The sequence below is a fragment of the Varroa destructor genome, unplaced genomic scaffold (assembly GCF_002443255.2).
Source record: "Varroa destructor unplaced genomic scaffold, Vdes_3.0 BEIS01000006.1, whole genome shotgun sequence".
Classification (NCBI taxonomy): domain Eukaryota; kingdom Metazoa; phylum Arthropoda; class Arachnida; order Mesostigmata; family Varroidae; genus Varroa; species Varroa destructor.
Window position 1 is genome coordinate 11,878,553 of NW_019211459.1, and position 14,250 is coordinate 11,892,802.

Consider the following 14,250-nt stretch of genomic DNA (forward strand, 5'->3'; position numbering starts at 1 on the left):
ACTTAAGCGATTGCCCCTGTTCACGTAGCAAGACTTGTAGGAATTCGCTTGCTGGCTTGGCGGGGTATATATCTCCCTGTAGAACGGGTATATGAATTCTGATTCTTTTTCCTTATTGAGCAGTTTTGTTGATATTCTACTCAGCAGCTATGCATTAGCACAAACAATACATGATATTTGTAGACAAAGGTTTAGGTTAACTCTTGAGCTTTTGACTAATACCATATAACCAGTGTTAAAATTTTGCTCAAGTAAAAAAAAAGTGGTAAAGTTCAACCTCTTTTAAGATACATATTTCTGCATGCTTTTCTATCCATAGTTATGTAAAAGTGCCGCCTTTTAAATATCGACTTGTAGAATATTACATGGAGGATTGTTTCTAAACGGAAAACTATATATATATATATATATATATATAACCCGCACACTCCAGAGGGCAACCGTTGTGAATGACGTGCGGCTAGTTGCGATTGCATTTACAAATGTTCACTTGGCGGATTTTTCGGCTGATGAAAATAACTGCTTCGTAACTTTGTTTTACTTACATATCTATTATCGATGACTGTAATCTATATATTAATTTCGAATGAGGGTTAGTAATCCTAGCCGAATTCAATCAAGTTTAATGCCCCGTTTCCACTTGGCGTCCGACTCAATTGTGAACTGCCAGTGGGCGACAGTTCATTCATCACGATGCAGATTTAACAAATTCGATCGTCGTTCGATCAGCTGGACGGGACCTCTGGATTTGACCGTCGCGCCACTTGAATTTTGGCGCCGCTCCGCAAACCAACCAGCAGCATCCGCTGGAGAGGAATCCCGGAATTCAACATGGCGCCCGCTGGTGCTTGTTCGCACAAGTGTTGTTACGGCGCTGGTAGCGCTACTAGCGAACTACTCTAACTGCTGCTGCTGGCGCCGCCGCGCTGGTCTGTTTTTCTACCATCATTCACGAAGAAGTGTCGGTTTGTGTGTGTTCTAGTGATGCTGTTGGATCTAATTCGAATTACGAATGGAGATAGACGTCCAGCCAGTGATATTATCATTGTGTGCGTGATTTTGTGCGGGGTTTTGGTGCGCACACGCCGCTATTTGAATTTAGTGGTGTCTCTGCTGTTGTGTGTGCCTGAGTGACGAGAATCACCGAACGATTCCAATCGACCTCGAAAACGAATAACGAACAACTAAATGACCCCCGCATAGGGCGCCTATCCCGTCAGGCCACCCCAACAAAACGTTTTCAGTGTCAACCAACACTCATGTGACTGACTACGGTTTGTTCGCCTGTTAGGCTGTGCCAGTGATCGGTGATCCCCTGAAATAGCGAAACTCAAGTCGAGCGTACAGTCTAACGGAAACGTTTAAGACGATGGATGACATTGTTCTGTGTACTGACCAACGTCGATATTGGCTTCGGACATGCTCGAACTCGGTTCAGGGTGACAGGCAATATCAGGAGGATGAGATCCTTTACGACATTGATGATAACTTCATCTACTACGGAGTGTTCGATGGCCATGGCGGGAGGCAGGCGTCCGACTTCGCTAAGGAGCATCTGGTGGCGAATATCAAGATGCAGGAGGGCATCCTTGATGAAAACCACCAACAGGTGATCGAAGCGATCAAGTCGGGTTTCGCCGACACTCAGAAGGCGATGGAATGCTCGGCCGATGATTGGCCAAAGACGAGCTCTGGCCATCGAAGCACTGCTGGAACGACGGTCAGCCTCGTACTAATCGATCGCCGAAGGTCTCGACTGTTTGTAGCACATCTGGGCGACTCCAGAGTACTGTTGGGCCGCTGCGTAAAAGCAAGCACGATGTCTCGATTAAGTAACGGAGTTAACGGCGCCACTGGTACGGGAGTTCGTTCTGATTGTGACAGTGATGATGGTGAACTCACCAAACGGGGGCTTGAAGAGGTTTGGTCCACAAGAGCCCTTACCGTTGACCATAAGCCGGAATGTGAACCGGAACGAGAACGTATATGGAGACACGGGGGCTCGATTATGGTGAAGTACAACGTTCCACGGGTTGTGTGGCGGCGAAAAAACCGAAATACCGAAGTCTTTGAGCAAGTGCCTTTTCTTGCCATCGCCCGGTCTTTAGGTGATCTTTGGAGCTATAATTATGATAGTGGAGAGTACATTGTGTCACCTGTGCCGGACGTGGAGTGTATTCCGATTGCGTCAGATCTACGTTGCCTGGTGCTCGGCTCTGATGGATTGTTCAACATGCTAAGCAATTCGGAAGTTGTGGAAAAAGTTCAGGAGGTAAGTTGTGAAACAGAAAAAGATAACAGTATTCGAATATACTCTTCTCGATCTGAATAATTATATTATTATTATTACATTTGAGGTGATTGTGACGTTGGTAAACAAAAGGGATAAAAAGGTAACTAGTAAAACGACCCTTTAAAAAAAAGTTTCAATTTAGAGTAAAACATATTTGGTCAAAAAAAGTTTTATGTGAGTTATTTTTTAATAAAAACTATCTAATCAATTTTAGTTGTGCTAGGTCACTGGTTGCGAATAATTTCTAGATAGTCCTGCGTTTCTGGATATGACGTTAAATCCCGTGGTAACCATATGAGCCTTTTCTTTGTAAAACGTTTTTTACTTGTCTTCGTGGTTTCAATATAGTTTAGTGATGACTTTTCACGTTACCTTTTCGACACCGAAATGGCAAAGGTCGGACAAGGTCAGTCTTGTTCATGACTAACTGATTTAGATAGGAATATCGGGTCGAAGTGAATGGAGACAAGATTATTGTAAATGAATAGAGGACTGGAAAAAGGTGTCCAAATTTGGAATATGAATGCAATTATGTCAATACTATACTGTGCTAACTGTTATAAATTCTGCCGGCTCAAAAAATGGTTTTAGAAGAGGCATGTTAAGACGCTCACTTTTTTTTTGGGTTCAAGCGAGAATGACGTAACCAATCGCAAATTATTTTATTGGATTCATATTAGTGTGGGCTACATATTATTACATACGAATAAAAAGTCCGGCCAGCATTCCATATTGTAAGCGTGATATATTTTAAACTCTAGCTAGTACTAGAATTTAAAATTGTTTTAGAAATTCCTTGGGTTGTAAATACCAAAAAAAAACTACTGTGCACGAAAATGTTCAATGTTTTTTTGGCAGTGCATGCCAACAATTATTCTTCTTTACTTAATCACACCTGTCGTGTAATGTACGTCACTATTTTATGATCATATAAAATTTAGTTTTTGAATAGAATTTTTGAATCTTTTTTTATAGTAACCTCTGAACAGAAAATGTATGTGTAGTGTTCTCTTTTCTTGGGCAACACAATTGTTCATCCATTTAAATGATTCGGGTAAATTAATTTATTAGATTTTTATAACATTAAGGTTAGTACTCGTGATTTTAACCTTGACCAAGGACATATTTAGGGATGCATTGGCTATTGGCGTCCCAGCAACAATCTCTTTTATTCATCACCATTTGAGTCATTTGGACGGATTCATAAAACTCGCTAACCATAATAATTATACTTTCGTGCTAGAAAAAAAATTATAAACAAAAGTTAAATTCCTAGGGTACGCCAGACTAGTATAAAATAGGCTGTATGTGTTATAATACTATTTCATAAACTTAGTTTTATAGATTTTAAGTTTTTTTTTACTACTATTTAACTGTTTTGTTTATTTTCTGGACCGTCACCTAACAACCATCCCCTGGAAGACATACGAAGTAACCAGTGAACAGCAATAATAAAAAAAAATAGCTTATAGTTAGTCAGACCACTTGTTCACGCAATTATTCGAGACGATTTATCTTAAGTCATCCTGTTCGTAACACTCCAATTTTTATATCTATGCGCTTTTAGTGAAACCTTGTTAACCCATGACGCGCTGAACCAAAATATAGCAGTGATGTTGTGTGTGTTCATCATGCACGTAATTCAAGTTATCGTATCATTAGTGTGCACGGAGTGCTTTATATACGAAGATGCCATTATTCAGTTTTCTGTGTGATCTACTAAGTTGTTCTTTTCTTCGTGCAGCAAAAAACAATCTATGAAAGTAAATGTTGTTCTTCAAAGATAAAAAACTTAACATGGTCCATGCTATGGCCTATGCGACGCTATCGGTTAAATACTACACGTACAGCCTATGTTTTGATTAGGGATAGGCTACACAGCGGATTTTTGTCGATACCAGCCTTCAATTTCGAACAGAAACTGTTTAGTGACGAAATGAAATGCCATCTATTTGCACACCTTTGTATCTGGTTCATACATAATATGAAGTCAGCGGGGGCATGGTATCACGTGTAAGATTAAACATCATTTCTTCGCCATGTATTTCTTGTTTTGGGTGATGGTACGGAGCGCGTTTGCGAACATCTTCAAGGACAATTTGTTGCTTTTTAGAACCATTTTTATAATTGTTTAGCCTTCGTACGGTCTTTAGTAGGAACCATGATTTACATTTTTATAGATTATTTGCACAGAATGGCTATTCCGCTAAATACGAATTTGAAACATATTTATATGCAGTAAGTATAATTAATAGTAATTTAACATTAATTTTTGAGTGCTTACTCATGAGTTATTCGGATCCAACATTATTTGAGGATAGAAATAGAATGTAACTACGCGTGCTAATTAGACGAATCGAAGTGATAATATATATATATATATATATATATATATAGGGTGAGGCCAAAGTGGACCTACTAGTTGTGAAACGGTATGCTCATAGTTGAGGCAGCATTCGTATTCACTGGGAACCTACCTTCTTTTCTAATGGAAAACCAATTTTTTCTCATTTCTAGACTTATATCTTTACCTATTATACATTTCCTTTTGGCCCGCTTTGTATATGTATGGACGACAATGGCATATGACAATGTCAGCAATCTTGATAATTACTGCCCAACGGGGAAACTGTATGAGGAAAGACGCATTTTCATCTTCCTAAAGCTTGAAAGACTATCATGAGTACTTAAATTGCACGTCTCAGCTGTTAACCCGCCGGATTAGCTATATTTCCTAATTTTATCTAATGGAGAGTGACTAAACATGTGTTGGGGATATGATTTAAGAACAATCGTGCACTTGTATGATTATCATTAATGAGTAGAAACGCTGTCATAAACTCTAATTGTTAGTAAAACAAGATGTTTTTCGTGTTTTAGGTCTGGTACTTAGATTGTCAGGCATTACTTCGGTAATTATTAATTTGACCGACCTTGATGCTCATTGTTTTCCCTGTGGCATGAGTGCGTAACTTCACGTAGAACCCGCTTCTAAGGATAACTTTAGCCCCTTGCTGCGTCAGTCGTGAATACCCTTAACCACTAATTCCTGTGTTTGCCCACTGAACTTAGAGGCATCTGAAGTGGTGAAACCAGGCCTAAACCCCCTTTATTTCGTACTTATAGAATCCAGCCGTTAGAGCCAATGCTTGGCAGCAGTATCGTCAATAAAACTTTGAACATTTATTTTACTCGTCATGTCTATATCGCTGAAACATGAATTCATGTGAGGGGTCTCAAATTATACAGTAGAACACGAAAACCTACACGTCCAAATACTGAATTTTTTTTGCTCGAATTTATCACTAAACTTGCCTAATGACTAACAAATTCAACGGTCAAAATCCACAACCCACAAAATAGGCGAGGCAAAAGGAAGTCTTCCAATTGAAATGATTTGCTATGATAAAAGTGGAATCAGAGCGAACAATTGGGGGTGGCTTTACCTTTTGGTCTTAGTGCCTCTACATTAAGCTGGACAGTTTAGCCACGTAATACTATTATATTTTATCTAACACTCTATTGTTGGTCTAATACTCCACATTAGAATCCCATATTATCATATTAGTTTACACGTCCCGCACACCGTGAAGCAATGGTATGGTCAACTGTTGAGGGAAGCTGGGAGTATCAAACTGTTAAACGGCCAGATGAGGTTGCAAAATGGAACAGGGTAAAGTTAACCAAGCTAAAAATAGCCGTAAGAAACCAAACAACAATTTCGAGTCAGTATTGGACTGCTCGGTTATAGCAACATATGTAATCCTTAATGGTTATACACACTAATATACTTTCTTAGAAGTTCTGAATTATTTTGGAATAAAAATAGTTTCACTAATGGTAATTGAAAAAATTTTGACTTTTCGAAGATACTTCACCAGTGATTTGCGAGAACAAAAACAAGTGTGTACGCAAAATTCAATTCTAGTAATCATTTAGCGTCATAACAAATCACTTCTTCGGCCTATTTTGATCACATTGAACGACAAGCGTTGAGCGTTTTGTTGGAAATGTATTGCGTATCGGCTGCGCTTTTTATCAGATAAGTACCATTAAAAACGTGCCATAGTATGTAGATACAAATGCAAAAGCATTAGATAGTCCTGATATACATCTACATTATATATACATAAGTCCAGAGTGAGGCACATTTTTATAATACTTGAGTGACGGTTACCGATTTTATTAAAGTACGGTGATTATCAGGGTATTCCTTTTTAAAGCAAGATCGTCTTTTGCTAAATTATGCTAGTGCAGTGTAGGCTGTATCGAATAGTCAGAATTCGCAGCAAGTAGAACAATGAATGACACGTTAGGCGGTTCGTGCGAAGGCGCTGAAAGCTCAATCTAAGTAGAAGAGTCGTTTGCTTGTTTCAGCTTGTCAAAACTGATATTAAAAAGATCGGTACTAACCATAGCTTGGGTTTGTAGAAGTTCAACTTAATGTCTTACAAAATTTGATCGAACCATTCATTGCAGGGACTTATTATGCGACTTCAATAGCTCTAGTCATGTCTGTGCGTGAACACGTTGAGGACCCATACCTGGTCTATGAACACGCTAATTGCAAATTGATTCTGACGTAGCAGGAACACGTTATCCATTAACAAACATCGTAAAATGCTTGTTTTAGAAACGCAAACGACATATTAAAAACACCGGGGGCACTAATTGCGATTTGAGCCACCTATGGCTGCACACATTTGAAAACATATTTGTGTAATGTAAACATGTCAGGCTATAAAAAAAGCGTCTCCAACCTTTGAAGAAATAAAAACCTCAAAGACCTTAGGTGTACTAGTAATAGCATAGTGGCATGGTTTCAGCTACGAATTGTAAAAATAGATATAACTTAGCATGTATTGCTTGCAGTGTCATCTTGCAGGATGTGCTATACTGGGAGAGAACTGCGTTTGAAGTAAATGAACCAACCTAATAAGAAATATCATTTAGTAAGAAAAAAAACATACGATGAAATGCGTCAACCAATTCTGCTTGTCGCTATAAAAGGATCACTAATTTTTCAAAAACGATATGATATGATTGCTCTCACTGTTTATTTAGCAATATTCAGATTCGCTTTGTTTACTATTATATATAAAACACATGTTGAAGTATCATATACCAATATCACAAATATTATAATTACTGCACTTATGTTGTTATAAAATCGTTTGAAGGCAGTTTTTTTAATACGTAAAGTAGTTTACCCAAGTAGTAGTTTTTCACACATGATTTGTGGCAGATTTTGCACGAATCCTTTTACGGACTTTATTTATAGTGAGCGTTAAATTTCTGAGCGTTTATCATTGTAAGGAACTGGTGTCTATAGCCTGCAGTGCCGAAAATGGAACATTTCTGAAGTTGTGTTGCTCTCTTTAGATAGTCAAACTGGTTAAAACACACTAAGCGATTGTCTTCTTATATCGTTAATACTGAGTTTGTTTGTTTGTTTTTTTTTAACGACTACATGTGTTCTTATCGTGTGAATAAGTCTTCGTGATCACCTTTTCAGCAGAGTATCAAGGACCTGCTGCCACAAGAAAATCCTATCGGAATGGGTCCTTATTGAATTTATCTGACTTTTTTCAAAGGAACCTCTAAAATGGCATGAAACGGCATATGCCATGATAACCATTTGTGAATACTAAGATTTGAACCAGCGATAAGCGCATGGTCATGATCACTATGGTAATGCGCTTAAATAAATGCTTATAAACCGGCCAAACAATTTTGCCTTATTTTGTTATATGACAGGGAGCGCATTTTGACAAAAAACATAGGTTTTAAAGCAAGAGACTATATATATATATATATATATATATATATATATATATATATATATATATATATATATATATATATATATCTCTGTATAGTCGACATTTCGTCACGACAAGTATAAGCGTATATAAAATAAGAACTAAAGGCACTTTTGGTATAAGTATTGAGTTAATTTTTAAAATGACCTTTTTTAGAATAAGGCGGAGGAGAAGAATATGTTAAATAATAAAGGGAAACTCATGTACAGGTTTTTTTTACATTTGATTTCTAATTTAAGGACATATTACGCGTTTTTTACCCAAGCTGTACCTCTCAGTTTATTTCCTTCACCATCTTTGGTAAAATACATAGTAGATACACGAATCCGGCTTCATATTTTGTTATAAGCATAGGATACTAATCATCACAGCGAGAGGTAGGGAAAGGGGAAACATAACCTATTGTAGTATATAAATTATTTTTAAAAACCAAATTCAGATGTTTCCAACAATCATACATGTAGCATTTCTTACTACACCTGTTCCAATAGGCTTGCACTAAATCTGTCGACTCACATAAAATGTAACATTAAAATGATTTAAATTTAATTTTCTTCTCGTTCATGGTCATTAATGCTTTTACAGGTTGAAGAGTACTTATTACAAATAGAGCGATTCAATCTGAGGGCGGCGCGAGATCCTGCGCGCGAATTAGTCTCAATGGCCCTGGATCGGTGGCGTCGGACTCAATTACGCAGCGACAATATCTCCGTGCTAACAGTAGCTTTCCGCAGCCTGCTGCATGATATCAGCCCTGACAGAGAGGTCTCTGTGAAGGCAGATACCGAGGAGATAAGCGAATCGGCAGACTTCTCGCCGCCTTTGGTGAAGAGCAACCCGCTAAATCATGCAACACTCCCGTCAGATGAGGAGAATAATCTTTTGAGACTTCCGCTTAACCACCTTAACCAGGTAGAGTACTTTCGCCTATGCCAAGGGCTGATTAGTGAAGCGGAAGTTAAGTTAGTCTTTAAAACTTTTTTTTAGCTGTGAACATCTTTGTTATGCCTAATTACATAAAGAAAAAAATATAGCAAAAGCCAACCAAGAAGTCGCACCAAATATAGCTATTGCTAGTGTATTAACCACAGAGTATTGTTTTTAAGCACTTTAGAGATAATCACTATGGGTTATTTCATCAATATTAATATTTTTATTTCTGCCGCTCGTGCTAGTATTACTTTATTCCTTTATTAGAAAATTATCTGTTTGGATAGCTAAATAGCGTGTAGACTGAATAGCGCTTTTTCTAAAAAAAAAAAGCTTTCTTTTTGAAGTACACAAGCTACGCAGCTTCTTTCTTAGGAATTTTGCTTTCTGCTGTGCTAACTAGCAGGCCTCAATAAGAAAGCATTTTTTATCGTTTTCAACGTTCTTCACGATAATCTCTTTATAGGTAGTTCAGTATCTAATAATTCAACATAAGTAATTAAAGTATAATTATTAAGTAATCTCTTTCACCTGGGGACTACCATTTTCGTTAAATATGTTCCTCAAAATTATAGGCGGAATATTTGGAAAAGTTTAGTTTTATATAACTTAGCTGGGAATATTATATGCTGTATGGGCGAGGTCTAGTTATGTTTTTGCGTTTGAGCCTAAATCCAATTGGAATCGGCAGGGTGGCAGACCAGCGGTTATCTGACTGCTAAGCTGCCTTTTTTTCCTTAATATTTGTTCAAAGCAGTTTTGTAACATTCGCCACCTAAATTTTATCAAAGTCTGACCAGCCTGTATATTGAGGATTCCATCCTATGTTTAAGTACCCACGACCCGTAAAGTATGTAAGGCTAAACGTAGTAACATGTCCATCTGTAAGCTCTTCAGTGATGTCACGTAGGCAAGTGTTCTACCGCCCTGTTGTTTGATATTTGCTAAATCTGCAATAGACCTATGCGTTAGATCTTCTGGAATAAAACTAAGTACATACATTTTTTGAGTGAATTCCCTTGTAACTTCTTTAAGCTCCTCTTAAATAAAAATTGACTATGTAAGTAGCAACTAAGTAGATTCTTGAAAGAGTAAAAAAAGCGTATGAGGGAATGAATTGAATGTTGAAGCAAACCCATTTAAGCTAAAGTCCAAGTTTTCCAAGCAAAGTTTTTCGCGATTGTTGGTTATAGCGCTCGATTGACAATGTTGTAGTGATACTCTTATATAAATGAAATCCTGATTTGTTTCAATATAAATTTATTGGTATCTTGAATACAAATGTTTGTATAGTTGAGCACTGTTTTGTAACTGTAATTAAATGTATGTTTGATTTTTCTATGTTATTTACACTAATTACATTCTAAAACTCTAAAACCATATTCTACATCATATATATTGGTATGTACCATAATAGCTAAGGGAAGCCTCCTATAGGAAGATTATTATATTTAAACGTTAATGGACGAGTCTTATTTCTCGTTAAATGTATACATTTTTCGACCTTTAGTTCAAATGAAAGTGTACACTACATTACTGTGTTAAAACGAAAGTATATATTTTTACGCTGAGTCGCACTTGATTACCTTTGTTATGCAATTGCGACTCAAAACAAATTAAGCGGATTATTTCATCTGTTGCAGAATCGAACCTGTGGCAGTAAACGGTCTCGAAGCGTGGACTCTGTCTGTGCTAAACAACCTCGTCTTCATCAAATGGATCTCCGAGGCGCTCGAGATCGCGCGTGCAAAAGGGCATCGAGTGTTAGCAGTGGAGCAGCTAGTCCTGCGGCACACGCGAGTACTACTAACAAACTATAGCGAAGCGTCGACTATAATGAAAATATCACCTTTACTAGTTATTGTTCGATAGTCCTTATACTCCTAAAGAACAGGAATACCGTTCTACGTTGACCTAACAACGACTGTTCCGCTCCAGAGAAAATCCATTTGACGTTGGCAGTACTAAGTTCAATCGAGGTCATTCTACATCGCTTAAAGCATTGGAACTGTATCGCTACGATGAAGCTGTTGCTGAACAAAAGAACAGTTAACTAGATAGCCAAATACAGTCCCCGACTTTTGGGCACCCGCTGACTGATGGCTGGATAAACATCATAAAATGTTTACATATCATTATTACTGTTACAACCCTCATGCAGACATGCTACGAACGGCATAAAACGAGACAAAAGCGCGTGGGTTTAGAAGTTAACGGTAAAGGAACGAACGGTTTCCTCATTTTGCCCGAGTTTTAGGAATTGTATTTATCTTTATTTTACTACGCATGCACAAAAACAAAGCAAGGTAAGGCAAAATCTAACAACTGGTCACGACAGTTAGCTACTCGTCATTGCATCCATCAGAAGTTGGCATTATTATTTCGACAGTCGTTGTGATATCATAAATATGTTAATACGTCACTGCGGCTGTTAATTGCACTGTATATTGTATAGCATTTTTTGACGAGTATTACTGACATTGACCATTTTCCATATTGCCGTTATTATCATTACGATTCTCATAGCTGTACACGATTTTATCTACCGCCGCCTTTTGATGATCAGTAGCTAAATTGAATGTTGACCCTGTGTATACCACATAAGCGGCAATGTTACAACAGAAAGAGCAACGTAAACAATGGAGATAGAAAAACGCCGTCTGTAACCGTCCATCCCATGATCTAATACGTTAATCTTAATTCTATAAAAATGCTGCCAGTTTTCGTCCTGTAATTATAATCATTTTTAATGTGTCATGGGAAGCCGTCATTTACTCATCTGCTTAATGCTTTCAAATATAGAGATAAACTGTTACCTGATTACTGGCCATCTGTGGCCAGTGGTAACAAGCATGATGCGTCCGCAATGACGACGAGATCACAAAAAAAATGTCAGATGAATTATTGCTGTTAAATAAAACAAACACAGACAAACATTTACTGTAATGAAATGACGTAATTGTGGGGACGACGGTTAACGGCCACACTGAAGCAAAGGAAACGTATCTCAACACAACGGGCACCAAGTGGCAAAGTACCAGATTAATAATTCCTTGTAATCATAATAATAATTATTATTGTTATAACTATTACTGTTGTTGTGAAATGCATGCTACAACGGCGGAATACAGATGAAAGCATCGCCCTCTTCCCAAAAACAGCTGTATAGGTGCTTTTGTATAATGTGTAGATAGATCGTAAGGTATACTAGTTTAGGTGTCAAGCAAGCCGTAACAATGACTGTTTCATAAGTATTTTTTTTAATACCTTTGTTGAAGCTGTCTAAGGAAGAAAAAGGATGTTGGTACTGCAAGGTCCCTGCTACTGAACTGCTGTTTAAACACGAAATCAATGAGTATCGAGAACGTCTTTGAAGGCGTTATTCGATGAGCATCTAGTTCGGTCTGAAAAAGCTGAGGTATGAAAAATTGCACTGTCTATGTACACAGCCTAATCGCAGCCGTTCAGATGGCACCAAATCTGTAAATTACCTTCAAATGTACTTTTGTATACAGCAGAAAGAGGGCGAATGGCATGTGTAGCTTACAGGAAATGTGTAGTTTACGATTTAAGTTTGAAGTGAAGATCAACGATGTCAAATGTACCTTTATGCAAGCCTTTTTCTCACTATCACTAATTTCGAAATAAATTCTATTAAACTGCGATAAGGCGGAAGGTTAGTATGCGTTAAGGAACACAAATCCTTGCTATCACAGAGCGTAAATTTTTGCGATATGATTTCACATCCTTTTTTGTTGATGTATTTATACGCTAAACAGTAGTGACTGAAATGATTGTCCTAGCCAAACCAATTAGGTGAAATAGCTAAGTTAGTTTTTCGATTTAATGTAGTATTAATATTACCCACATCCGAACTTACGGTGCGCATAGGATTGACGCACTCAGTTTCCTACCGGCTCATTTAATTAGTGCAGCTGTTTGCCTTTTCGCTACCAGGTGGCTTACATATTTAATCTATTTCCCAATGAGTCTGCAAGTTCTTCTTGTTACATTAGAGCCATTTACTCATTAGCAAGATGAGAGAGACTATTGTAAAGCGATCGTCTGGCACTTCTGAGAAACTGGGAACCGCCATCGCTTTTTAACCCAATATTGTACTTCATTTGAAGTTTACTATCTCGCGCTCTGTGTCTCTTATCGACTCTCACTTTAATCGGTTTTAGCGAGAATCTAGAAGATTGCTATTGTACTATACGAGGTTTTGATGCAGGCTCTTGATTTGTATTCAGTACGCCTGTTTTCTGTTCTGTGCTGTTTGCAACGTGCATGGCTCAAGAGACAGCAACTTGCAGCAATAACGAAATAACCGAAAATAAAACACTGATGTTAGCGCGTGACAAAAACATCCCAGAGTCTAGAAACCAACACAAATTATTGCATTGTATAGTTATATTGCATCTATGACACTGAAAAAAGTATATATATATATATATATATACATAGGGGAAAAAACGCTCTAACAGCTACCAGTGTTCTCATAGTAGTTACTTGTGTGGGCCTTAATATCAACAACAGTATCATCAGTATAAACGATTCCAATGATCATGACACACAATATTTAATGGCAAAATGCACAAAACAGATGGATTCACTGTTAGGAGAATTAACTTGCTATAGGCTGTCGCAGTGAACGCCGAGCTATCAAACATGTTGGGCGAATAAAATGAGGAGATCTGAATTAGAAATCTCTTAGCCCCTTCCTTTCTTCGAATTTGGAAAAGATTGTTATTGACTAATTGACTTCATGGCGCTAATAAGACGAGGTTAATGATGTGTGAAGTTAGTTGACTGTTCGCATCGTTCTGCCGATACACCAATACCTGGAATCTATGTAAGATAAATAGACAGATGCATGTTGTGTAGAAAACAAAATTCCAGCTGTTACTCTCTGATGGTGAATAGACACTTCTTAGTGAAGGTTTGTTGGTATTTTTTTGATGACTCATTAAAATAACCGAGCACGCGACTACGGTAAAGTTCAGTCGCGGTCAACCATTCTCAATGTACACTACCGTATGGAATTATTATTACATTCATGATATTTGATAATTATACATATTTGTATATGCAGTTATGGAAGCCGTCATTCTAGAACTGCCGGCAGTTGTTGCAGTATAGCAAAATGGTCATTTACTATTATTATTATTAAAAAAGTATTTTGTAATAATAAAATAGCAGGTATAT

At 37.5% G+C, this 14,250-nt stretch overlaps 1 protein-coding gene across 1 annotated transcript; it reads left to right on the plus strand.

Annotated features, from left to right (window-relative positions):
- The first annotated feature begins 601 nt into the window (after positions 1-601).
- On the plus strand, positions 602-14,074 carry Pp2C1 (protein phosphatase 2C). The gene is made up of 3 exons (XM_022812345.2): positions 602-2,272; positions 8,701-9,027; positions 10,689-14,074. The coding sequence occupies exons 1-3, from the start codon at positions 1,370-1,372 to the stop codon at positions 10,863-10,865; spliced, it is 1,407 nt and encodes a 468-aa protein (XP_022668080.1). The 5' UTR covers positions 602-1,369; the 3' UTR covers positions 10,866-14,074.
- The last annotated feature ends 176 nt before the right edge of the window (positions 14,075-14,250 follow it).

Bases quoted from the DNA above. Each gene is read 5' to 3' on its own strand.
- Pp2C1 (XM_022812345.2), top strand. From the start codon at position 1,370: ATGGATGACATTGTTCTGTGTACTGACCAACGTCGATATTGGCTTCGG. The intron at 2,273-8,700 runs GTAAGTTGTGAA...ATGCTTTTACAG, and splicing joins TTGTGGAAAAAGTTCAGGAG to GTTGAAGAGTACTTATTACA. The intron at 9,028-10,688 runs GTAGAGTACTTT...CATCTGTTGCAG, and splicing joins CGCTTAACCACCTTAACCAG to AATCGAACCTGTGGCAGTAA.